We start from the raw sequence: 24,892 nt of genomic DNA, 5'->3' as shown, positions 1-24,892 counted from the left end.
GGGTAGAAGAATTATGCTGCTTAGAATGTACAAGGGATTCATTGATACCAACAGCCAGTGACTATTCAATGATTCTATCCCATCTTTGTTTCCAGTCCGGTCGTATACTATATCATGCCATATCCAATTCAACCGGAATCTCATATATCCTCCCAAGTCTAAGCCAATCCCATGTCCTTGTAGAAGGCATCAGTCTTGGGCTCACGGCCCAAGAACTCCGTCAACGTCGTCATCTCATCTTGGCTACCTCCCTTCTCAAGCACCTTGTACCGGTAGCGACGGCCAGCAGTCGGGTTCATGGGGTCGTCCTTAAAGACGGTGTAGAACATATCGGTCGAGTAGACTTGCGAGCTGTTGTTACAGTATTAGTACATGACATATAATAGTCACACCAAAATGTGGGAATGGACATACCTCAGGTAACCATAATAACCAGCATCATAGCCACCGATCAAGTGACCAAAGGTGGCTTCACCATGGCCCCATTCCTCGCCCAGGCCCAAGCTCTCTGGGCCCTCCATCTGTGTGATCTGCTTGCGCAGGGAGTTGTATGTAGCCGAGATGGGAAGCTCCTTAATCTTCTCGTGGCTCTCGGGCTGGTGGACGGTCATGTCGAAGATACCAAAGTGCAGCTGGCGAAGGTTGAACAGGGCATCGTTGACGTGCTTGGTGCGGATGAGGTTCTCGATAACGGAGTCAGGGATTTGCTCTGAGGGGGCTTCCTGGCTACCGGCTTGCTCCTTCCAGGCGGCAAGGTAGTCGGGAGAAAGTGTGGAGTAGTGCTTGCTGAGGGACTTGAGCTGGGAAGGGGTCCAGCACCAGTTCTCGAGCATCTGACTGGGTGCTTCGACGAAGTCACGGACGGTGTTAGTGCCGTGGAACCGGGAGTATATCGTCTTGGCAACCAGGTCGTGGATGCCGTGACCGAGCTCGTGGAAGAGAGTCACGACTTCATCATGCTTGAGCAAGCTGGGCTTCTTGGGAGTCGGCTTGGTGAAGTTGCACACCAGCGCAGTGGCCGGGTAACGGCGGTTGCCCTCCGCGTCGATGAAACCCTATAGATGTCAGTAAATGTTATTATTTTGTGCTGTGTAGGGTGCCTACCGGCTGCAAGTTGAAGTTGGCAGCGTGACCGTACTTGCCAGTCCGGGGGAAAAGATCCAAGTACAGATAGCCGACGAAGCCGCTGCCCTCACCCTCATCGTTCCAGACACTGAAGATCTGGACGTCCTCATGCCAGACAATGTCACTACCCTTACCGGTGGGAGCCACCTTCTCCCGGTCCTCACCAGTGATCTCCACAAAGACGAGACCGAAAAGCTCTTCGAAGATCTTCAACATGCCCTCGATGGTGGTCTGAAGAGGGAAGTATTCGGCAATGAGCTGCTGGTCCAGAGAGTAGTCCTTCTCCAGCATAAGGCGATCATAGAATCTGTGATCCCACAGGTAGTAGTGACCATCGAACTTCTCTCCACGGGACTCCAGGTCGGACTTCTTGAACTCAAGGAGGCTCTTGATCTCCTTCTGTCCACCGGCCGTCAGACGGGACCGCAGGTCACCCAGGAAGGTGTTGACCGTCTCCGGGGTCTTGGCCATCTTGTCCTCAATGCGGAACGCCGCGTGGTTAGGGTAACCGAGCAGACGAGCGGCCTCATCACGCAGGATAATGGCCTCACGGAAAAGAGGCACGTTCTGGTTGCACTTGTTCTCGTTCTGGATCATGACCTGCTTACGGGTCTCGGGGTTCTTGGCGTACTTCATGGTCGGGAAGAGGTCGGGGTACTTGAAGGTCAGCCAGAGCTTGCCCTCGTGCTCACCCTCACCCTTCTTCAACCCAGCCAGGACATCCTCGGGAACACCGTCGAGCTCTTCGCGGGTGAACCAGAGTCCTTCGTTCTCCTCGTTCAAGTTCTTCTGGAACTCAATGCTAATCTGACTGAGACGCTTCTTGATCTCCTTGAACCGGTCACGCTTGGGTCCAGCCGGGAGACCCAAGCCATTGCGGATGAAATCCTTGTGTTCCTTCTCCAACAGACGGCGAGACTCGGGGTCAAGAGACTCGTTCTTCTTAAGCACGGCGTCGACGAGCTGGAACACATCCTCGCGCATGGCAGCTTCAATGAAGAACTCATCCATCAGCTCCTCCGCCTTGGACGATGCATCCCGCAGCTCTTGTTGGGTGGACACGGCCTGGTAGAAGCCGAGAATGTGCGATTCGAGGGACATGACGTTCTCATCCTGGGCCAAGGGCTTCACGACAGCGTTGAATGTAGCCGTGTCGGGCTTGACGGTAGCCACGACGTCATCCTGAACTTTGCGGGAGGCTTCAATGAGTCGCTTGGCGTCATCGACAATGGATTGAGCAGTTGCGGTGAAGACGGGGGGAGCCTGAGGAGGGCGGCGGAGGTGTTCGGGGGCCATGCTGGCAGTTGTGAGGGATTTGCGAAGGTTTGTCAAAGCTGAATGGGAGGTTGAAGGAAGTCGAGAGCCGCGGAAATGGCCCAAGACCGAGGAAAGTCTGAAGGCGGGAGAGGAAAGGCGAAGCGGGGGAGCCACGGTGACGAGGAGAACGCCCACGAGAAGGACGAGGAAGGCGGGTAGATAAAAGGTGGAATGGAGAGGGGAGCGAATGGTGACGGTAGGAGGGGCACAGGTGGTGAAAGGCGGGGTGCTAAGCAAGCTACTGCAATGGAAGAAGCGGATCAATACGTGGCTCGACAGTGGACACTCTTGGGGGGGAGGAGCTGTTTGGTGATGCAGAAGTGCAGCTGAGCTGGTCCCGGCGGAGCCTGCAGTCTGGCCGATCATGTGTTTTCCCTCTCCTCCACCACTAACTGATTTCTCCCCCGTCATTCTCTTTCCTCTTTTTTTGACTCCACATTTCCTCCTGTCTGGTTCCCTATTCTTCTATCTTTCCATCGTGTACTCATGACGAAGCTATGGCCCTTTTGACAACCCGATCCACTCTACGTCTGCCGGGTCCAGGGTTTCTATGTCCACTTCTACAGATCCATTACGTAGCTACAAGAGCTTAAAGGTCCTACAGGCAACTGTTCATAAATATGTGATCACACTTTGGATATCTGGATTCTATGCAGAATTTCAACAATCGATGTTCCTCGTCACATCTCGTCGCTTTTTTTCAAATGAAATAGGTAAACCCGCGTCGACTCAAAACTCGCTCCGTCGACATAAAAAAGTAGGCCAACTCCATCAACGCCATACACACGAAAGAATGAACGCCCCGAGTGCTAATTAAAAGACGAAGGATCGTCGGAGTGGGAAACACAGCGTATTCGCAAATGGTACATCAGAATATAAGGCGAAAGGGTCATGGACATCGCGCCGCTTACGCAGCGTCGGCAGTGGGGATGGGCTCGGGGATCTTGGTGACCTGCTCACCAGCCCGAATCACCCGCTGGCCGGCATCGTCACGAACATAGCCGGCGCCCTCCTTCTGGGCCCGCTTCCAGATCTCAACCTCACAGCCACCGCGGATCACACCCACACGCATGGTCGAGAGAAGGTTATGGGCAGCGTTGGAGTGGTAGTACACACCACCGTTGAACATGGCAGTAGCGTCCTTGCCAATACCAGAGTTGATCATGGCCTTGCCACCAGGGTGGTCCTTGATGAAGTCGGTCACATCGTGAACAACACCGGCAATAGCAACGAGACCACGGCCGTTCTTAGCCTGCTCGACATAGTCGTCCCATTCCATAACGGGCAGCTGGTCGAGAGGGGTACCCCAGTCGAGACGCGAACGCTTCTGGTCAAGCTTCTTCTGGAGCTGCTGGACACGACCCTTCTCGATCTCGTTGGCACGGAACTTCTTCAGGTCGTAGGCCAGACCAAGCTGCTTCCAGGCCCAGATGCTCCACTTGGTCGGGTCGTACTGGTGCCACTCGATAGCGTTACGGTAGTCGGAGGGGAACTCGTGGTGGAAGTTGTGGTATCCCTCGCCGAGAGTGACAAGAGCAGTGATGACGTGGTCACGGGGAGAGTTGCGGTCGTCGAAAGGCTGGTCACCGAGCCAGTGGGCCAGAGAGTTGACGCAGAAAGTGGCCTGCTGGACGAAGAAGATACGCAGGATACCAGCGTAGACGAAACCACCCCACCAGTCACCCCAGCCAAGACCGGACACGAGCATGGGAACAATCAAACCCATGGTGAAAACGACCTTGAGGTAGTTGCGGTGCTGCCAGACGACAACAGGGTCTTCGTTGAGATCGGAGATATCGGTGCGGCCGATACGCTTGGGGTTCTGTTTCATGACCATCCATCCCAGGTGAGAGTAGAGCAGACCCTTGCGGACGGAGTAGGGGTCCTTGTCGGTATCGGTATAGCGGTGGTGAGCCCGGTGATCACGCGCCCACCAGCGGATGGAACCTTCGACGGCACCACCACCAACGGCGGCGAGCCAGATACGGAGAGGAAGACGAGCAGAGTAGGAGCAGTGAGCCCAGAGACGATGGTATCCTGGTGGCAAATTTTGTCAGCATGTCTTATCAGTGTTACCTTTCAATGGGGCAAACTAACCTGCGGTGATACCGAGACCAGTGAAGAAGTAATAGATGACGGCCCAGATAGCAGTCTTGACCTGCAAGGGCACCCAAAGGGCCTGGACACAGCCGTACACGGGGATACCGATGATGAGGAAGACGTTCAGCCAGTTGACATGCTTGTACCAGTTGCCGCGTGTCATGACAGTGTCGGCAATGTGGACCTTCTTGGGGTCAGCGGCGCGAGGCCGGGAGGCGTCTGCTGGCTTTGCAGACATGGTGATGTCCTTCGTGTGTATGTCGACCCCTGCAGTATGGTTCGGATGAGTAGGAGAAGGATGCGTGCGGGAGAGGGTGGGTTTAAAGGAAAGGGCCAGAGGCGAGCGATAAAAAAGAGACGGAGAAAAAGGGTGGGGAATGCAATCGAAAGGCCGAAGAAGTAAGCCGGCAAATCTGTGCCAGTGAAGGAGGGAAAATTCGGAGGCAGTTGAACTCTACCAGGGTCCACCGGCGGATGATGGTTGGGGAAAAGCAAGGCGGACAATCAATGATAATGATGCGACTATGAGGACACGCGCGTGGAATAAGTAAAGAAGGGTGGCCTGACGGCAAGCTCACTGGTAGATCAGTGAAGTAATCATAAGATCCCGAGGTCCCAAAGTGGTCGACGGGTTTCAACAGGCTCAAGGAAGGAGAGAGAAGAGGATCAATACTACTATCCAGGCACGTCTGGAAGGTGTCCGGATCGCAGAGTGTATCCGCGATGGCAAATGGCCGGAGTATCTCCAACCATACAGCGCCGCCTGTTCATCCAACTAAGCTTGTTGGGCCACTTCTGATTCGATGGTGCCGCCCGGCCAGAAACTGCCATTTTGGGTAAGGCCGGGAGTGGTCCACCAATCACGATGGTTCAACCATTCGTTGAATCCCCAACGTTTTTTGCCCCTTGATCCCTCTGTGTGGCTGGTGTCATGCCTCGGGTGGCTTGACCCGTGGCTCTCCATCCTGATTTGGATTTCGGGACGGTTTCTTTTTCCGCATCAAAGTATCGCCTGCACGGAGTGGCACAACTCCGTCTAATTTTCAGAGTTGAGCAATTGTCCCCATCTCTTTCAAAGCTGATCCTAATTCTGGAGCATTGAAACATTGAAGTCTTTGCTTATGCGGTGGCCACACTAACGCAATCTAGTGCTATAATCAGCATGTCTTGGATCACTCATTGGTCCACTCAGCTCAGACTTTTCCGTTGAAGGCAGCCCTATGAGTGGACATTATTGCCACCGGCCGAGTTTGAAACGCCAAATTCAGTTTTGGCATGACTGCGAGCCGCAAGCTTCTCGGCACAACCTCTTCCCGGGTGCTCCGTTGATGCTCTTCAAAGTCCGTAGAAAATCTGATGATCGTCGCCACATGATTCAGGCATGAATTCTCCCCCAACACTTTTACTTTCACATTATTTGACAACTGTACACCACGTGACACATGTGACATTCCTCGCCTTGACTGTTATCGCCTCAGGCAATCACATGATCCAAGCTTGGTTGGGACATGCCAACCCATCCAAGCAAGGCGTCCCACACACCGCAAGTCTTGAAATCATTCCCCAGACAAGGGATCAATTTCACTGGATCCCCACGTTATCAGATGGCCCCAGTGGCATTGAATCAAAGTTATGGACCGGGGCCATTACAGCTCCGTTGAACACGTCGTGCCACTTTCATCTGGTTGGGACAGATCTCGTCCATACCCTATGGTTTCAGCAAAATTTGAAATCATTTTTCACTAACCGCCAATAAAATTATCAATAATTGGGAAAGTCTCTGATTTGTCCAGCAGGTTGTTAAACTGCGCAATGCGTGAGATTTGGCTGTTGCTTTTCCTAGACTTGAGTCTGTAGATCCCTTGCGCTTCACTCGGTCCGGAGTATGGATAGACCGAGGTATTTATTTGAGACGGTGAGAGCAATATACTATTCCACAGCTCATTAGAACCACACCATAAGTATGGCGATCAATTAGTAGGCATTGATAATCAACATAGTTTATTGATAGTCATATAATGTTTAATTGATGTGGGTGTACTCCAGTTGGATATATGGACTAGTATGCAAAGACATCCCAAATAGTGAGGTAGATCACCGATCAATGGCAGCTTCAAACTGCTAGATTCAATCCCCTCGCCAGTGGCACATGACAGTACTCCGTAGGAGCAATGCTAATTCTGCTCAGGGGCCTTGAGGGGCAAAAATGTAGTGGCAGTGCATACCGGGTACATTTCGACCCCTACTACTTAGTTTTTCGACCAACATAAAAGGAATATATAATATACCATTTTCCATATAGTATACAACACCAACTACCAATACTTCGATCACTGAACGCCGCGTCTACTTATTAATACATATATGACTGCTAGTACTAGTCTTTATTCCATGATTATTTGACGCATAATAGTATTAATATACACTCACTACTCCATCCTCCCACGTCTATCAAGCTCAAGAGCAATGACCTAAAATCTGTTCGAATACTATACTTAGAAGCTGTACTATAATCTCACGGGCAGTCCAATAATATGGATATCGCACCAATGACTGAACACAATAATTATTAGTCTAGCATTGCATCACAGCTCTCCCGAAGATGACTGGTCGACTGTTCCAAGTCTACCTCTGCCTACACACTTACAAAAACAATGTCGCAGATAACTATAGAACCAGAAGCACTACATCCCATAGTCCAATCTACAGCTTCCAAGCCCTTCATCAACCTCACATCCCCATGACAAATCCCAAAACCATCAAAATATACACCCACCTTTTATCCAACCCCATTACTCACTCGACTTACTCTACACACCTCCCCTCCGAAATCACCCGCAACGTAGCATCAAAAGCCTCCCCTCTCCCGGCCCTTGCCGATCCGAGGTTGGCAGTGGCCAAAAATACGTGGTTCGGACTGACGGACCGGCTCCACTAGTAGCTCTAGCCCCTTTCGTTACCCCACGGCTACATAGAACTAGACAGTGCTCAGCCTCTTGCCGATCGGGGATCGTGTCGGAGAGTAATTATCGGCTCATAGTAAGGGTGTTAGTGGAGGTATTTGTCACTGAATATAGACTATTTAAGGTTGCGCTTGATAGTTGCGGAGTATGGGTATTTCCGTATGCCGGGGGTTTTATGCTGAGATGTGATGAGTGGAGGAGAGTATTATCTGGAGTTTGGGATTTATGTTTTGGGGGGAGTGGACTGGACATCGAGGTTTACTTTCTGATGGATGGGGTATATAATGCTGGATTTTCTTACAGCTAGAAAGTTATTGTGACAGACTCACTTCAACTTTTCGTTCGGCAACTCCAGGGGTGGGTGGATAGCTGGTTCTTTATGACTAGTGTATACCTATTTGGTCGATTCGGGATATGCCTTATTGAAATACTTCAACCTCATCATGATTTCTAGATATATGTGATTCAAATATTCATTCAGAACATAAGCATGACGTTCAATCTAGTTCTACATTCTTGGTGAAAGAAAGAAGGACATCTGTGGGAAAGGCATAACCGTTCGAACTTTGTTATTTTCCTTTAATTGATACTAATCATAGCGTCCACGTTGTATAAATACTATCTATTGACTGTTAAATCTGAATTTGCATCTGTGCATAATTTATAAACACGAGTCCAATTGAACCATTTTATTGACCATCGACCTTGATACTCCGGAAAATTGAACCAAACTAATATTGAGTGGTCATAATAATGTGTTTATCAAACTTTTATAATATATATATATATATATATATATATAATATCTCAACAAAGGCAATGAGAAAGTATGCTATTACCAACTAGTCAGCAACATGGAATTAGGACTTTAAGGGAAAACCGGATCCGACAATTATGTGACAGCTCTTAGCGAAAACGTCAGAATAGTTATAGCAACGGCCATGAACCTGCTCCACAGATTATGGAGTCTGATGTGTCAAAGAATGCCACCAGGCTAGCACTTACTACGAACTATCGAGCTAGCTGTATAGCGTGCATTCAGTGCATCGTGGCTTGTCCTAGAAGAGTCTAGGAGGCGGTTGAAAGCGTTCATATACAGTTATTAGCTACATTCATCGCAATCAGCCTCACATACTACTAGTAAGAGCTATTAGTCAAAACAAATAGTACACCTTGACAGCGATAGTAGAGTTACATTCATATAAAATATTATTTTTATAAGATCATGCAAGACACAAAAAGATGCGAAGGATTCAATCCTCCATTGTTTTAAAGCGAACGCAGATTCAACATTTCTTTCATTCCTACTGTGGAGACAAGATGAGAAGGGTTTGATGCTCGCATTATCTGAAGACACCAGCATTCAAATTTATCGTTCAATTCGTGTTTACATCCATACTATCTGGAATAATGCTCTTCACAGAACTACAGGTACAATTTAAACTACTGCTACGCTGTTAGTCACGGGCAGCAGTCAAGGTTACGATAAAGTTGGGCCTGATTGAATCTATGACTAATGGATTGCCGCATTGGGGTTGGTGTTCCCCGGACTGCAACCCGGCGAAAGAAGCATCGTCGGCCCTTTAATTCTCCCCCTTATGCACGTCTGCCTTTAGCTTGTGTCAGTTCGATCATCTCCCCCCCAGTCCTCCCACGTTCTGGATGAGTTCTACTCCGGCCTCATCGGGTTCGTCAGTGCAAGACCCATCGGCCACCGGCTATCAGGGGGGAGACGCAAGAGATGGATTTCGGCGGAACCCGATCTGGGGACTGATAAGCGGCCGGGGAGGTTACATGAGGGCAGCGTGTCAGCCGTCCGTTCTTATCGGAGGGCCCACAGTTGAAGCCTGGACGAGAACAGCGTAATCGCCAGAGGAACCAGTCATCGCTAGCGCTGCCCCGGTCTGCTGCAGGTTGCAGCTCGCTTGGAAATTAGCTCGCGTGTCTGCCACGCCGGTGCCCAGAGATAACCACTGCCTACCATTATTCGATTGATTCATCCATCACCTTCGCCACTGATAGCTGTATCATCCACGCCGGTCCGAGCTTCAATCATCCCGATTCATCTTCGAGCTCACGGAAGATGGTTCATGTATATAGACACCTCGCCCGTCGATGTTTGGAATGGTCTTAGTCTATTTCCCAGATCCAACTAGCCATTGCTAAGAACCGACCCCTCACTCCACTCGGACTACTTCATCTGGGTCCAGATTTTAACATCGAGATATCTTCCATTCGTCCGTAACTCATCGAGTTTCATCTGCACTCCCACATCAACATCTTTTACACATTAGACTGCCTCACATCATGGACGGTCCTGACCAGATAGGCCCGGACTACCGGCCTAAGCGGACTTGGAATGACGTCGGCCGCCGCTTTGTCAAAACCTTCACCACAAGGTTGGTCATGGGAGCTCGTTAAACCAGTCGATGTGCTAATATGTCGCAGAGAGGGTCTCATTGGAGACTATGATTACGCCTACTTGTTCACTCCGAATATCCCCTTTATCACAAAGAAACGAAGCTCTGCACCATTCTTCGGGCTCGAAGACAATGTACCTATCGTGTTGGCTATGCTGCTTGGACTACAACATGCACTGGCAATGCTGGGTGGCAGTGAGTTAGATCCTCTCTGAATCCTGACTAGTGCTGACTCGTCAGTTATCTCACCTCCTATCTTGATCGGAGGCACATCTGGTGCCAACTTCGGAACAGAAGACTACCAATACCTCGTCTCAACGTCCCTCATCGCTTCCGGTATCTTGTCCGCCATTCAGATGTTCCGTTTTCACATCTACGGAACGAAATACTACATTGGTACTGGCTTGACTTCAGTGGTGGGAATTTCCTTTGCTACAATCACCGTCGCAACTGGTGGTTTTGAACAAATGTACTCCAGTGGATACTGCCCGACCGCTGAGGATGGAACCAAGCTGCCCTGCCCAAAAGGTTATGGCGCTCTACTGGGAACATCGTGCTTGTGTGCGCTTCTCGAGATTGGCCTTTCCTTCATGAGCCCTAAAATTCTGAGACGTGTCTTTCCTCCTCTCGTCACTGGTCCCACTGTTCTCCTGATTGGAGCCAGTCTTATCGAATCCGCTTTCCAGGACTGGGCAGGTGGCTCTGGGACCTGCTCTGAGAATCCCGGAAACGGTGCCTTGTGTCCTAGCGCGGACGCACCGCATGCTCTGCCTTGGGGAAGTGCGGAGTTTATCGGTCTCGGATTTCTGGTATATGTCTCGATCATTCTCTGTGAGCGGTTTGGAGCGCCTATCATGCGATCTTGCTCGGTTGTGGTGGGATTGTTGGTGGGATGTATCGTGGCGGCTGCCTGCGGATACTTTGAACGATCGGGCATCGACGCTGCGCCGGTGGCCTCCTTTATCTGGGTGAAGACATTCCCGCTGACCATCTACCCGCCTATGATCCTTCCACTGCTGGCAGTGTACATTGTGGTCATGATGGAATCGATTGGTGACATTACCGCTACTTGCGATGTATCCCAGGTCGAAGTTGAAGGGCCCACATTCGATTCGCGTATTCAGGGTGGTGTTCTGGGTAACGGTCTCACCAGTGTGCTGGCAGGCCTCATGACCATGACGCCGATGTCGGTGTTTGCCCAGAACAACGGTGTCATCGCGCTGACCAAGTGCGCCAACCGCACAGCTGGTTACTGCTGCTGCTTCTTCCTGATCATTATGGGAATTTTCGCCAAATTTGCCGCGGCACTGGTTGCCATTCCTGATAGTGTTCTTGGTGGCATGACGACGTTCCTCTTCTCCTCTGTGGCGATTTCCGGTGTTCGCATTATCACCAATGTTCCATTCACTCGTCGCAACCGATTCATCCTGACCGCTTCGTTTGCAGTTGGTATGGGCGCCACCCTGGTATCCGACTGGTTCGACTACGTCTTTACCTACAGCGGTAACAACCGTGGCTTGACAGGATTGCTGGATGCTATTGATCTGGTGATGGAGAATGGGTTCGCCATCACCGCTCTGATCGGGCTGATCCTCAACCTGATCCTTCCGGAGGACCCAGAGGAGGAGGCGGCGATTCTGGAGGCCCGGGGTGATTACCGACGAAGCGAGGAGGTGATGACATCGAGGGAGAGCACGCAGTACACGAAGGGCGAGCCCTCGAGTGTTTAATCTTGTTTCATATTCTGTTTGATTTGATTGGCGATATGGTTTTATTTGGATACCCTGACCTAGATGGTCATTTGAATTAACACGACAATTTTATTATCGAGATTTCCGTACCTAGTAGAAGCGACGCGAATGGCTAAGCAGTAGTGCTATTTCCATCTACCCGAGTCCCGAGATTCTATTTCCTGCCGGACTTTCTTCAGTGTCCACGTGGTATTCAAATTGCAGCACTGCATTCCCGCTCAACATGATTGGTGCTTGCTTGCTTTCCAGCCTGGATGCTGGTCAATGAGCAGACACAAACTTGGCCGAATCTGGACAGGAAGTTTAGGCAAAACAAATAAGAAACAATAATACACACTGTCTTCCCCACCCATCGACCGGAATCATTGCGATTAAGTGGCCAGACCGAGTACAAATAGATACTCCGACCCCCTCCTGTCTTTGGGTGATCTCACGCGCGATATTGTTCCTGCGCCTGCCGATCATCACAAGGCACATTGATCATGGGTGCCCTGCATTCCTCTGCGTGGATTGTGGCGCGCACCCACCCGAAGTCATCTCAAGCAACATAACGTCTACGTCCCATTCATTTTTCTCAAAAGAGACAGGATGTCTTGACCTTGAACCTGCTGTCAACCTCTGCCGGCAATATGGCTATACTCACGAAAAGCTCAACCGCCCAGAGATGGAAATCTTCAAGCCAGTTCATCATCGCCACCGCGTGCCTGGCCATGTTTACTGGTACGAACACACACACATACCTGTCTACTCCTGCCGACAACTGTCTCACATCCACTAACCAAGCCAGTGAACAGAATCGCTTCTAGCCGGTTTCCCCGTACCTATGCTCCCGTATATGCTAGAAGAGCGCCTTCACAACGATCCCTCCCAAACAACTGTTACCACCAACAGCCTGCTCAGTCTACACGGCCTGGCGTCAATTCTCGCTGCCCCCTCTTGTGCGACTTTATTCGATACAATCTCGAACCAGAAGATTCCGCTCTATTTGGCACTAGTGCTTTGCCTAGCTGGAACTGCGCTGTTCGCAATCACCACCACATGTACTAGTCACCCTAGCCATATATACTTCCTGCTCTGAATGCTAATAGTGTTGATGATCCAGCATGGGTGCTATACTTGGGCAGGATTCTACAGGCAGTAGCTGCCTCGGCTGCATGGCTCGCGTGCACGGCCATGCTCACCGAGGTCGCGGGTAGTGCACGAGCTGGGGCAATGTTGGGACTGAGCATGTCTTTTTCAACGTTGGGAACGGTCAGCGGACCGATGTTTGGGGGCGTTCTATTAGGCTGGCTCGGATACTGGCCAGCTTGGTCCCTGCCGATGGCTCTGCTGATCCTCGACATGATCGCACGCTTCGTTATGATTCAGCCAGACCATCTTCTACTTGATTCACAGTCTTCGATCGGACTTGCCAACCACAGCAAGATAGGTCAAAATGTCCCCGAAGCGTCCCCCTTCCTACCCCAATCACCTTCATTTGACCCAGATACCACTACGAAAACGGAGCCGGACAGCACTGCAACCGCAGAATATCGCAACTACTACACCGTAATGCTCCAAGACGCAGGAATGTGGGCAGCCGTTCTGAACACCATGTCCCAAGCTGCACTCCGGGCAGCATTCAACGCCACCCTACCCGTGTATCTTCGAGATACATTTGGCTGGGGCCCATCGTCAGTCGGGGCGATTTTCTTTGCCCTCCAAGTCCCTATCATCTTTTTGCCTCCCCTATTTGGCCACCTCCGAGATCGCGTCGGTACACGATACCCAACGGCAGTCGGTTGGGCTCTGCTCTGCCCGTTGATGTGTTACTTAGGCGTACCTGGCAGGGACATTTCCCAGGCTAGTGGCAGCCGGACAGATGCTGAAGTCGCTTTTATTGTATGTATATGTGGTATCGGGATTGTGATGTCGTCGGTTCAAGGTGCTGGGTCGTTTCATATGAGGTGTAAGTCATATAATCTTGAAGTATCTAGCTAACAAGCGCGGAACATAATTCACAGGTTAGATTCTGACGATGAGTAGTCCTCCTAGAAGAAGTTGAAAAAGATGCCCCCACATTGTTCGGCCCTAATGGTGGGCGCGCGAGGTGCTTCGCGCTGGTGTCTATCTCGTTTAATGTCGGTTTGATGCTGGGCCCGGTCGTCACTGGGTTCCTGTTTGAGAGTGCAGGATACTATTATATGAACATTGCTCTGGGTAGGTCCTGCCTTCAAGATGTTCTCTATATGCGTAAGGACTAACAGTGTGTATTTTAGGTGCTGCCTGTATGGGAGTGGCGGTGGTGACGTTTATGTTCTGTTGATTGAGATGTGCCTAGTACTGTATTTGGGCGGGAATATCAATTAGTAGAGCGTATGCCAACTGTGTTTGCCTTTGTTATGATATGCACGTCCAGAACAATATGAAAGTAGATAAGGTTCGAGCAGAACACTACTAATACAACTATAGAAGAATAGTTACGACATAACGGAGATGATAGTCAATGATAGTCCTAGAATACTAACATAGATTGCTCAATTGTCTCTGATAATTGATAGGATTATTGGCCCTTAGCATAAATTCTACAGCAATAACAGTAAGCCCCATCCGCAGCATCAAAGCGATAAAAGAAGGACAAAGGGAATGTCTCTAACAGCAGGAACACACTATACAACATCTTGATTATAGGACACGTCCATACTAGTAAGTAAAAGCACAGCGAAAAAGGAGAGCCGTCAGCTTAACCGTACTTATCCAGTGGTTCAGGATGAAACTGATGGGGTCGACTGCTCTGAGACCAACAGTTACTTTGCACTGCGCATCAACCCGTAGTCCTTGAGAGGGATCATCGTGGCTCCTCTGAAACAAAGGTGCTATAACCCGACGTGAGTATACGAGGCCCAAGCCAGCGGCTCATAGGCATACTTCTTCCTGATCCGCAGTGTTGCATCATGGACAGCTTCCGCTACTGCGCGATTAGGGTCGATAGCAGTTGCGCGTCTTCCAACGTAAGCATCATAGAAAAAGGCTGCCATATCAACAGAGATCTGGTCATCGGCAGGCCAAATGGATCCAATAATGTGCGAAAACCCAGCAATGAGAAAGCCACTTGTTATATGAAGACCCTCATTCATCAAGTTTCTATCACGTATCTCCGCGGTAGAACACGCAGATAAATAGGCAATCCACGCGCGCGACATAGCTTGAGTTTCTAAGAGCTTGGAAACCGTCAGTTTATCAACCACTTTCCCGGACTCAGCGGTATTCTTTGTCAGAAGTAGGTGACTTTTCAAAGGATCATGCGGATCCGAGTATCCATGACAGGCAAAGTGTACCAGCTCGGCGTGCTGAAGCTGGTTCAGTACTTCTTCGCTGGAAGGCTCCACCATATGTCGTACATTCATGGCCTGGTTTACCACCTCAGTGACTCTTTCTGCTTCTTGCCGAACACCGCTCAGCATTCCATGACCGGGAGTATCGGGCATCGTGGCGATGAGGAGCGAGAGCTTGTCCGCCGCGGCGACTCGGTGCATTGCCTGCGTCGCTCGTTCACGGGCATTTCGGAGCGCTTTAACAGTAGGTATATATGAGGATATAACACGAGAGAGGCAGTTCTCATTTTCATCAGGCGGGTCACCTCTGTAATCTCCAGCAGCATGGAATGGCAGCCCGCTGGCCAAGCCCGCTCCGATCCACCATACCCGAGTTTTCTGTCCACTAGTTGTAATTTTTTGATGGAAAGCGAGGTTATCCAAAATATGCTTCACGCATGTATACCACAACCAAGCGAGCATATCCCTGTAGTCAAAGCCTTCCTGCGATATGTCATTCTCCAGGTCCCTGCTACTGGAATACGCCCCGCCGTTCCTCATCAGGTAATTTCGAAATGCGGGCACTTGTTCCCGCTTCATATCATTCAGACGCAAGCAGATGGGTCCGGAGGGAACGATCACAATGGCATCAGAGGCGAAGTTCGATATGTTGACGATGATAACCGGCCCTTCAATGGAGCATTGAGATATATCCTCCCAAGTCATTGACTGCAGAAAGTTCTCGAAGCCCGCCATCTCGCGAATACGCAGCTCGCAATGCCGCAACTTTTGGAAGGCATCCCGGCGCTCGTTTGGTGACTGTCGTTTCGTTTCATCAATACCTATGCGGTGGAAGGCTCGGTTACGATGCGTCTCGTACTCTCGCGCGAGATCAGGATTAGCCTGCTGCAGAGCCGTTAGGTCACTCTGGCTGTCGAACAAGTCACCCATCATGACACCTCTGCCTTGTTCCAGCTTCAGCAATGCGTCGAAAGCTTTCATTGCACTTATGTACGCAGTGCAAACGTTAGTCGTAAAGCTGGAGATCAATCGGAGGCTCTCAATTTTGTCGTCTTGCTCCAAATCGCGGCCACTGACTTTAGGCAGTAGTGGAAAGATGGCATCTGCAGTATCACATGCCCATTCCCACTCTCCCAATTTAATAGCACAGTAAACAATCAAATCGGCACACTGAACGCGGCGGATGGGCAGATTTTCTTCCGCGGCGCATGGCTGTAGCGCATATTGTAATGCCTGCATCCACGCTGCATTCTCTTGGGTGTGGATGGACTTTCTCACCCACGCTTTTGCTAAGTTTTGAAGCGTCAAATTCATACCACGTGAATGTTGCCCAGGAATGCGTAATATATCCTCCGACAATGAGATAGAACTTTCAAGGTCAGTGAGTTTGCCAGTGTCGGAGTACGACTTTTGGTACAAAAGTACGCGTGAACCCAGAATCTTAACCTTTGCCTGACTGCTTAATCGATCAAATAGATGTGGGTCGATGTTATCGAACAAGTTGATAAGGTTCCCATATAGAGCATCAAGATGCTTAGGTGCCTCAAATCCGGTCACGATGGTGCACAACATGGATATTAAGTCTGATTGTATTTCGCTGACCGGTGGAGCTGCACGGTAAGCCTTGATAATCTCCATTGTAGCTTCCAGGGCGTCCTCAAGTCTTTTTGTTCGCTTCCACCGTTGTATCAGGTAGTAAGACAATTCCCTTCTCCCCTTAGCGGCTTCATGGTGGACGAGGTCATCTGGTAAACCGTCGTATAACTTTCTCGACTGCGAAATAGCGAGGTCGAGATCCCTTGTATTTCCGGTCTGTTCACTGCGTTGAGCATGTAGTAATTGGATGTACATCTGCACGAATGGTCTCGTGAGATCTGTAAGAGACCCAGTGGTAACGGTTTGATTAAGAAGCTTAATGGTCTCATCCGATGCTTCTCCGTTATTCATCCCCTCATCGCTATAATTTAGACATTCATGACGAAGTAAGTTCCCCATAACAACGCAATCCGGGTTTTCTGGCCCTAAGGTAGCTAGAATACTCTGCATTTTGTGAAGATCTTCGTAGCCTGTGCGGTGATGTCGTAATCCGTAAAGTATAGCAAGAAGCGTCATTGCATACTGTTGTCCAGGCGAGTCATCTTCGAGTGCCGTAGCTATCTCCAGCTGAGTAATGGCGAGTTGAAGACCTTGATCATCGCTGGTAACATTGTCCTTCAATACAAGACCCGAGGCAAGGAGGCTTCGATGCCCAGGGTTCTCTGGCTCGAGCATGACAGCTTCTTGGTAATATGCCAATGCTTTGTCAATATCTTCCATTCTCCTAAATTGCAAAAAGAGGAAGGTAAAGTGGCGTGCGGTCCTGGCAAGATGGACGGCTCTACCAGGGTCGTCAACAGGAATATTACAAAGATCCTTCTCTAGCATATCGGTGAAACAGTCGATGGAGACCACGACCTTTTTGTCACCTCCACTAGCCATCTCAGATTCCGGTAGAGAACTTCCTTGAGAAAATTCCTCTTGCATGCTGTCTTGTGTGGATGGTGGAGACTCAACAGCAGAGGCATGAGTAGCGTCGCCAAGGTCAGAGTGGCGAAGCGCACCCTCTGATGCATTCTGACTAACGTCATCTCCTGGAGGCGTCTTCGAGCTTCCAGAGGAAGTCTGCCCTTGCTGTTGTGAGATCTGTGTTGTATGCGTTGCCTACCATGCTCTTGGATTAATATAAAGAATTCAATGCATGTTTTGAGTATAGTGGGCTAACCTTAGTAGATATCGAAAATTGAATCTCCTTCACGACATTGATCCACCCCGGATACTATTCCCACATCCTAGTTTGTTAGACACCTGTGCCTCTAAGACAAACAGCAGCCTCAAGAAGATCACACCTGTGCTCTTGCCCACACTACGACCCGATCACCCGGATCAAATAAACGAAAGAGGCTGTTGTTGATTGCGTTATCCTCGCGGTGTGGGCAGATAACCGACATTCGTACCCAATTTTGCTGAATGCTATTCTCAGCAATCCTCATGCTGATTAGCGAGTTTGGTGCTGCTAGTTCTTTCGGAAGATTCTTGAAGTATAATCCCCGCTGGTTCACCAGTGTTTCGAAGTCCTCTGGGCGCGACATGACATAACCAGGACGTGACAGGTCGTCCAAATTGGGATTGGTAGTGCCTCCGCACCACGGGGCCAGGATAGATATCGCGAACCATGACCAGTTTCCGTCCTTGGGGTTGCTGCACCAGCCCTGGTCGTGGCTTGTGATATCGAACTTTAAGGTAGAGATGTCGCGTGGAAGTGGCGAGGAAATGAGGTATAACGCGGTGTGGTTATGGGTGGGAGGCACCGAACCGTTATTTTGAGGAAGGACGACGAGTTCTGCTCTTTCCCCATAGACCTGGAAATTCTCACCGGCTTCAGAATTTGAAGTCATTTTTGTCACGAAGTGTATTGTGATCATAAGAGGTTGGTTTTCATAGTGGTGCTAGAGAGAGAAGTAGCTTTTATAGCAACAAACAAGGCTTGCAAGGCTGTTGCCTAAAACTCTTTCGAGTTGATGAGAAAGATAACAGATGGTTCAGCTGATACCTGAAAACTTATCTGACTGGTGAAATAATCGCCCAGTCCAAATAAGCCCTGTTCCCTTGGTGGACCGCTCTGCATTGCCACGTACACCCCCTGCAAGTTTGCTTATGTTCTTCCTATCGCAAAGCCGATTCTGCATGTTTGCTTATTGTCTCCTTATCGAATAAGTTCAGCCCGCATGACTCAGATATCATTTTAGAATTATCTTCTGTTGGATTAAATATCTCCCCATTCCTAGTCTGACTAGACAAGATATATTGTTTTTGGTCTAACAGTTAGTGCGCCGACATCTTCTGAGTATCCCCGTTCAGATCGGAGCCTTAAAAGTGCTTCAGCCAGGGTATCGCGGGTCAGCCGGTGCACCTCGAATCTAGCCTAAACAAATGGCATCAATCAAGCGAGCTCTTCTGATTGCTAGCCCCTGGGGAGATCTCCAGGGGACTTTTACCGACGCCGATCGCATGCGCTCTGTGTTGATAGCGTATGGTTTCCACATTACTGAATGCCGAGGGCCTCAAGCAACGCGCAGTGGTATTATAACCGCCTGGAAGAACTTAGTCTTGTCCAGTGCACCAGACGACGTGGTAGTTGTCTATTACTCTGGTCACGGTGGCATTGTGGAATCTCCAGCTGCAGTGGACAATGGCTACCGGGCCTGGCGTTACCAGTTTCTCGTACCAGTGGACTTCGAAGACACTCGTGGCGCAGATTTCAAAGGAATTTTAGATATTGAGATCTCGTCCCTGCTTCATTCCGTCACCGAGAAGACCCACAACGTCACTACTATCCTTGACTGCTGTTACTCAGGAAGACTGGTTCGAGCCCCGGGTCTTGGCGATACGAGCAGAGCCAGACGTGTTCCCATGGTGCTTTATGACGATGTTACAGCTTTTATCAACCGCTACGGAGAGCTTGCTGTCCCAGAGAACCAGACAGTGGCCGAGGACAACCCCTATGCCGTTCGCCTCGCCGCTGCTGCTGCATCGGAAATAGCTTGGGAAGTTCGCGGCAGTGATGGGTTATGGATGGGATCTTTTACCTTTGCGCTCGCCCAAGTTCTTCAGGAATCACAAAGCCTTCGGCAGTCATGGCGAACCAGCATTCTAAGAGTTCGGGAGCTAGTTCAGGCGCAGTTTCCCTCCCAGCATCCTCAGGTTGAGGGCCCCCATACTCGGATTCCCTTCTCACTCACTGAGGTTGGTTCCGATGCCATTCATCTCAAGATCGAGGCTGGACAACCGGTGCTCCAGGCTGGTCGTGTGGCTCATGTGTCAGGAGGGGACGTGTATGCGGTAAAATGTCTTCAAAGTGAACGGCCCTCGACGCAAACCCAGATTGCTGTATGTGAGATCATCAGTGTACAAGCCTTCCAAGCTCTAGGGCGATTGGATTATACAGTCGATGCTCCGAGACAAGAGATTCCGCTTGAAGGGGCACTTGCATTCTTGCAGCAGAGCGCTCGCTACCGGTGGCCGATATCAGTGCCTCCATCCCTGTTGGGTTTACTTTGCGATAAGGTTCAACAATCACAATTCATTCGACTTCCCGGTGAAAACGAACCGGGGGCTGTCCTACTCTCGCTATTTCACAGAGACAATTTCGTCGGCATCAAGTCCCAAAGTGGAATAGATCTCACAACTCGCTATATGAATCCGGAGAGCTCTAAACAGTTAGACTATGCATGTCAAGCAGTTGTAGTTGACGCGGATCGTTTGGCTTGTGCTCCGAATATTCTTACTGTACGCAATGAAACAGACGAGTGGTTTCGCCATCGAGTTGACGTGAAAGTCGGGCTAGTGGAAGACCACCAGCCTGAAACGACCTTTGCCGGAGCAGGATGTGACCAATTGTACGAGGGCCAGCGAATCTACATAAAGCTTCAGAATGACAGCACCAGTACTACAGCTTATGTGAATATACTTCACATCAATGTTCAAGGGAAAATATCCTTAATATCGATGTCTTGTTCGGAGGGAATTGAGCTTCCTCCTGGGCGCTCTCACTGGATTCGGAAAACGAAGTGGGGTGTTCTCGAGGGTCTCCAAATCTCCTGGCCAGCTGATGTGCCTCGTGATAGGCCGGTTGATGAGCATCTTCTTTTCTTTGTGACTAATTTGCCTGTTGATCTGCGCCCACTTACCAGTCTCCACTACACTCCTCAACGCACTGCACACTCGAGATTAGTACGGAGATTGTATCAACTATGTTGTGGAGGGCAGAGAGAGCTTATCGATAACGACGAGTCCAATCAAACAGTCTACGACATTATACATTTCCCTCTGACTGTGATCGCACACGAGGATTCACAGGCTATGCGAGCCACTCGCCTGAGAGGGCTGCTTGACTCGTCTTACAATGACAGTCACTCTCCCCATAAACCGATATTTCCTTCGATGTTCAGTGAGACCCAGGATCTCCCTGACCTACCTCCACACCTCAATCCAGAGACAAGAGTGAGCAGCTTCCACCTGCATGCCTATCTCCTTTCTAACAAGCAACTTGCCAGGGTCTCGTAGGCCAGGCTCTCCGGTCAATCCAGGGAATACCCGCTTGTGTCTGGGTAGTCAACGAGCACACTGAGGCCATCACCGTTGTGGTCTCTCAATACCGGCCATCCCGCCTATGGACTGATGCTGGTCTAAATGCCTCGACTACAGGGGTCGGTTTTGACCTGTCTACTACTGTAAGCCGTCTTCCATCGCGTCTTTCCTCTCAACCTATTTTCCCAAGGCTTATTAGTATTTTCCCTATTTGACCAGACATTTACGCCTCCTGCGACGCGGAAAACGCTTGCCCCCGCAGCACCAGCCCCGAAGCGATCCATGGCTACGTTCCCGCTGTGGACTCGGCGCGACGGATTCGGGGTTATCACCGTGTTTGTTGGTTCGACGCAGACGCTATATATTGAAAATGACCGTATCCCAATCGGAGCCACGGCCTACTTTCGAAATGAGCCTGATTTGCATATCAAGGAGTATGGTAGTGACTGATGGGGATGTGGTCAGTGGTGGGATGTGTGTAAATAGACGTCTGTAATTGAGTGATGCATGTTTGGAAACTTCTTCAACTTACTACTAGGCTTGACAGAACTACATCTTACTCGCACCAGTCTTAGTCTCGAGGGCTGACAGCGATCATGCTTATACCTCAAACCCCCGGTTCCAACCACACCTCAAAACCCTCCTCAACGTTATCCAGCATTACTTACTTATTTTTATTGATACTACCTGTCAATATATTATGCCGTTCCTACTCATCTACCACATACGACCACAGGGTGTGGAAAATAGGGCTTCCCGTCCGCTCAGCCGTACTCAAGCCACACGCCGGAAGGTTAGTAGTTGGGTGGGTGACCACCAGCGAATCCCTTCTGTTGTATGTAAATTTTCTTTTTATTTTTTTCGTTGTTACCACGACTGCTAAGACCTTACAATTTTCACTTCTTCCCTGCTTCGTACATCCGCCAGTTTAATTCTCTAAATTGTGGTGGATTGGCAGAGGTATGGAAAATGTTAAATGGTATACTTTAAATGTATCCTAGTATCCGGGTGGGAGTAGCAATTAGTCGACCACACATCGCAAGCTGTATTTGCCGTTATGATATTACACAGCGCTAGAATAAGACATTGATTTGATTTTCTATGTAGCTCGCAGGGCGTTTTAGTGCTCGTTGAGTAGAGCTGAGCATACCCTGAGCATAGGGGCCAGGAAATAATTCCTGCTAGTTCTCTGTCGTGGCGGTGACGGAACGACGGTTAACCGATGGGAAAGTCATGAATGAGGTTTCAGGTCTCTGAAAGATTTTCAAGTCTTCGGGTTATATCTAGAAGTATATTATGCTGAGCCTCAATAGGCATAGTTAGGCTCAAGAAATGATATAGCAGACTAATGAAGTTGCCAATGTGGTGTTCAGGCAACTACAACTAACGGATTTTAGATAATAAACCTGGGGTACATGATCATCATGATCATCACAATCTCACCGGATAATCGAGTCCTCACTCAGTCCGACGCTTCTTTCAATCTGTGCAACAGCCTCTCTATCCTCTCATCATCCCAGTCCTCCGAGAAGGTCCTACAATCCGAAATATCTTCATCCCTCGCCAAATAACCCATGTCCACGGGGGTATTGGCTCCGTCATCCTGAGACGTCACATTTGCCAGGGCTCCCCGGTCGAGGAGAGCTTCAATTGTTTCCCAGTTGCCACTGTCCGCTGCCCAATGCAGGGGCGTGCGACCGTTGTCGGCTGTGGTGTTGATGTCTGCACCAGCTTCGAGTAAAATCCCAAGATTCTCCGGGGTGCCCCTCGATGCAGCCGAACGGATTGGTAGACTGCCGTCCAAGAGCCTTGTATTCATGTCCGCACCGTGTTTATGGAGAAGTGACCTGAGTCCGTCTGACGTGCGACAGGCAGCCGCAGCATGCAAAGCACTGAAGCCTTCAGAGTCCTGATCATCTAATTTTGAACCTGCTTTCAAGAGCGAGTCGATGATTTCGGTGTTACCATTCTCTGCTGCAATGAGGAGGGGAAATGATGGCTTTCCTTCCTCCACGATTGTGCCTCTTTGGTCTGGATCGGCACCTCTATCTAGCAGTGTGCTAATAAGTTCAGTATTTTGATCTCTTACCGCGTACAAAAAAGGTGTGCCGACGGTGTCGGGTGAACTCGGTGTGACCATCGCGCCATATCGCATCAGGAGTTCAGCCATATCTCGATTGTTTGCCTTGACTGCTAGTGTCAGTGCCGTTTCACATATTGGTTCAGGTGGCCAGCGGCGATGATTCTCATATAAACGGTATGATCCAGTGAAACGGCGCTCGTCGACTGCCTGGGGGTAGGCATTAACATCAGCTCCACGATGGATCAACAGCTCCACAATGAGTGGCCGAGTGGCGGCAACAGCATCAAGCAGAGGTGGGGTGTCTTCAGGCCCAGGGTTGAGCTGATCCTGCAATCCGTTGTCGAGTAAGTATGTCACGATAGAGATTGAACCACCCCATGCGGCCGCTCCCAATATGGATGTCTCATCATCGGGCTCTTGGCGATGAATATCTGCTCCTTTATCGATAAGAAACTGGAAAGCCCGAAGATCGGCGCCCCGAACAGCATCTCGTAAGCTTCGGTGCGTATCGGCTCCGTTCTGCAGGAGGAGATCAACAAGATCTTTTCTCTTCTGAGATAGCGCGCTTTGTAGAGACCGGTGGGAATCCACTCTTGCGCCTGCATTGATCAAGACCTGGGCGAGTTCGAGGCTCCCCACGTCCACTGCAGCTCTCAAGGGCGTCGAAAAGCCTGACTCCAGGTTTGGATCTGCTCCGCGAGATAGCAGCTCATGCACAATCGCAGTATGACCGCCTTTTATCGCCGACTGGAGAGCTATTGGGTGATCCGAGACTTGCGCGTGGCTATTGACGTTGACACCCTCGTCTAGATACTGTCGCACGAGCCTCTCGTCACCCGCACGAGCTGCGTACCTCAATGCTTCGTCTGGTGTAATACCATAGGCTATCAGCTCGCGCAATATGTCGATGTGGCCGCCAGCCGCGGCCTGATACTGGGCGGCGGTGATGCCACATTGGACGGGCCTAATGACTGCCGTGGTTCTGTGCTTCATGCTCCTTGCATTTGTGATGCGCTCGCACCTTAGCAATATCTTCACAATATCAAGACGACCACTACCAACTGCTGTCACTAGAGCGGATGCAGGGTGTCCTTTCATGTCGTGGTAGTCCTCAGCTCCGTAATTGAGCAGAATCTCACAGACAGGTAGATGACCTCTCGCGACAGCGAGAAATAGAGGATCCGACCTTTGGCCGCCAAAAGTCCGTGGACTCGGGAAGTTGACATTGGCACCAGCTTCTAGCAGCGTGATGGCGACATCTGAATGACCTTGAGCAGCTGCTGCACCAAGTGCCGTACTTAGCGCACCCCCTTTTGCATTGACTTCGGCCTTTGCGTCTACCAGTAACTGGACTATTTCCAGGTGGCCCATGAATGCGGCTGCTTGTAATGGACGGTGGTAAAAGCCGCCGGAGACATTTGGCGACGCACCCTTGTTGAGAATTGCTTTTACCACTCGTGTCAGACCACAGTAGGAAGAGTTATATAATGCTTTATAGTCATTGGTGTCGCTCGGTTCATCCCGCAGCCACGGTCGGTCAACCTTTGCCACTTTGCTCCATAGCCCAAAATAAGGCCCATTCTCGTCAAAGAGATCTAGTAAAATAGATTCTAGTTTGAGGTATTGCCAAGCGCCTTGAGAACGATCTTTATGTTCATTCCAATAGTGCCCTGCATAGCATGCCAGCGGATGA

General features: G+C 50.0%; 7 protein-coding genes across 7 annotated transcripts; 4 read left to right on the top strand and 3 right to left on the bottom strand.

The window, feature by feature from the left end:
• Positions 1-2,749, bottom strand: BO87DRAFT_341595 (M3 family metallopeptidase). The gene is made up of 3 exons (XM_025620705.1): positions 1,105-2,749; positions 415-1,055; positions 1-351 (listed from the first exon to the last, which is right to left on the bottom strand). The coding sequence occupies exons 1-3, from the start codon at positions 2,419-2,421 to the stop codon at positions 159-161; spliced, it is 2,151 nt and encodes a 716-aa protein (XP_025476468.1). The 5' UTR covers positions 2,422-2,749; the 3' UTR covers positions 1-158.
• A 352-nt stretch (positions 2,750-3,101) lies between these two features.
• On the bottom strand, positions 3,102-5,096 carry BO87DRAFT_143084 (stearoyl-CoA 9-desaturase sdeA). The gene is made up of 2 exons (XM_025618129.1): positions 4,540-5,096; positions 3,102-4,479 (listed from the first exon to the last, which is right to left on the bottom strand). The coding sequence occupies exons 1-2, from the start codon at positions 4,778-4,780 to the stop codon at positions 3,350-3,352; spliced, it is 1,371 nt and encodes a 456-aa protein (XP_025476467.1). The 5' UTR covers positions 4,781-5,096; the 3' UTR covers positions 3,102-3,349.
• Positions 5,097-9,812: 4,716 nt separating this feature from the next.
• On the top strand, positions 9,813-11,655 carry BO87DRAFT_399958 (nucleobase:cation symporter-2 family protein; the record flags this gene model as incomplete). Its single annotated transcript, XM_025625486.1, has 3 exons — positions 9,813-9,904; positions 9,954-10,120; positions 10,166-11,655. 3 exons carry the CDS (start codon positions 9,813-9,815, stop codon positions 11,653-11,655), a joined length of 1,749 nt encoding a protein of 582 aa, XP_025476466.1.
• A 412-nt stretch (positions 11,656-12,067) lies between these two features.
• Positions 12,068-14,087, top strand: BO87DRAFT_341586 (MFS general substrate transporter). The gene is made up of 5 exons (XM_025620704.1): positions 12,068-12,396; positions 12,471-12,716; positions 12,779-13,624; positions 13,702-13,875; positions 13,935-14,087. Exons 1-5 carry the CDS (start codon positions 12,306-12,308, stop codon positions 13,979-13,981), a joined length of 1,404 nt encoding a protein of 467 aa, XP_025476465.1. The 5' UTR covers positions 12,068-12,305; the 3' UTR covers positions 13,982-14,087.
• A 140-nt stretch (positions 14,088-14,227) lies between these two features.
• On the bottom strand, positions 14,228-18,504 carry BO87DRAFT_461839 (CHAT domain-containing protein). The gene is made up of 3 exons (XM_025629127.1): positions 17,876-18,504; positions 17,752-17,805; positions 14,228-17,690 (listed from the first exon to the last, which is right to left on the bottom strand). The coding sequence occupies exons 1-3, from the start codon at positions 18,449-18,451 to the stop codon at positions 14,532-14,534; spliced, it is 3,789 nt and encodes a 1,262-aa protein (XP_025476464.1). The 5' UTR covers positions 18,452-18,504; the 3' UTR covers positions 14,228-14,531.
• A 357-nt stretch (positions 18,505-18,861) lies between these two features.
• On the top strand, positions 18,862-21,596 carry BO87DRAFT_461838 (uncharacterized protein). The gene is made up of 3 exons (XM_025629126.1): positions 18,862-21,029; positions 21,083-21,259; positions 21,336-21,596. Exons 1-3 carry the CDS (start codon positions 18,960-18,962, stop codon positions 21,564-21,566), a joined length of 2,478 nt encoding a protein of 825 aa, XP_025476463.1. The 5' UTR covers positions 18,862-18,959; the 3' UTR covers positions 21,567-21,596.
• Positions 21,597-23,931: 2,335 nt separating this feature from the next.
• On the top strand, positions 23,932-24,360 carry BO87DRAFT_379389 (uncharacterized protein). The gene has a single exon (XM_025624023.1). It carries the CDS (start codon positions 24,146-24,148, stop codon positions 24,305-24,307), a length of 162 nt encoding a protein of 53 aa, XP_025476462.1. The 5' UTR covers positions 23,932-24,145; the 3' UTR covers positions 24,308-24,360.
• The last annotated feature ends 532 nt before the right edge of the window (positions 24,361-24,892 follow it).

The sequence above is a fragment of the Aspergillus neoniger genome (assembly GCF_003184625.1).
Source record: "Aspergillus neoniger CBS 115656 unplaced genomic scaffold BO87scaffold_32, whole genome shotgun sequence".
NCBI lineage: Eukaryota > Fungi > Ascomycota > Eurotiomycetes > Eurotiales > Aspergillaceae > Aspergillus > Aspergillus neoniger.
Note: the sequence above shows the minus strand (reverse complement) of the source record. Positions and strands in the feature narration are given on the sequence as shown.

Bases quoted from the DNA above. Each gene is read 5' to 3' on its own strand.
- BO87DRAFT_341595 (XM_025620705.1), bottom strand. From the start codon at position 2,421: ATGGCCCCCGAACACCTCCGCCGCCCTCCTCAGGCTCCCCCCGTCTTC. The intron at 1,056-1,104 runs GTAGGCACCCTA...TGACATCTATAG, and splicing joins CCAACTTCAACTTGCAGCCG to GGTTTCATCGACGCGGAGGG. The intron at 352-414 runs GTATGTCCATTC...CTGTAACAACAG, and splicing joins GGTTATTATGGTTACCTGAG to CTCGCAAGTCTACTCGACCG.
- BO87DRAFT_143084 (XM_025618129.1), bottom strand. From the start codon at position 4,780: ATGTCTGCAAAGCCAGCAGACGCCTCCCGGCCTCGCGCCGCTGACCCC. The intron at 4,480-4,539 runs GTTAGTTTGCCC...ATTTGCCACCAG, and splicing joins TGGTCTCGGTATCACCGCAG to GATACCATCGTCTCTGGGCT.
- BO87DRAFT_341586 (XM_025620704.1), top strand. From the start codon at position 12,306: ATGGCTATACTCACGAAAAGCTCAACCGCCCAGAGATGGAAATCTTCA. The intron at 12,717-12,778 runs GTACTAGTCACC...TTGATGATCCAG, and splicing joins GTTCGCAATCACCACCACAT to CATGGGTGCTATACTTGGGC. The intron at 13,876-13,934 runs GTAGGTCCTGCC...TGTGTATTTTAG, and splicing joins TTATATGAACATTGCTCTGG to GTGCTGCCTGTATGGGAGTG.
- BO87DRAFT_461839 (XM_025629127.1), bottom strand. From the start codon at position 18,451: ATGATCACAATACACTTCGTGACAAAAATGACTTCAAATTCTGAAGCC. The intron at 17,806-17,875 runs GTGTGATCTTCT...ATGTGGGAATAG, and splicing joins TAGTGTGGGCAAGAGCACAG to TATCCGGGGTGGATCAATGT. The intron at 17,691-17,751 runs GTTAGCCCACTA...AGAGCATGGTAG, and splicing joins AATTTTCGATATCTACTAAG to GCAACGCATACAACACAGAT.
- BO87DRAFT_461838 (XM_025629126.1), top strand. From the start codon at position 18,960: ATGGCATCAATCAAGCGAGCTCTTCTGATTGCTAGCCCCTGGGGAGAT. The intron at 21,030-21,082 runs GTGAGCAGCTTC...GCAACTTGCCAG, and splicing joins ACCTCAATCCAGAGACAAGA to GGTCTCGTAGGCCAGGCTCT. The intron at 21,260-21,335 runs GTAAGCCGTCTT...CTATTTGACCAG, and splicing joins GTTTTGACCTGTCTACTACT to ACATTTACGCCTCCTGCGAC.
- BO87DRAFT_379389 (XM_025624023.1), top strand. From the start codon at position 24,146: ATGCCACATTGGACGGGCCTAATGACTGCCGTGGTTCTGTGCTTCATG.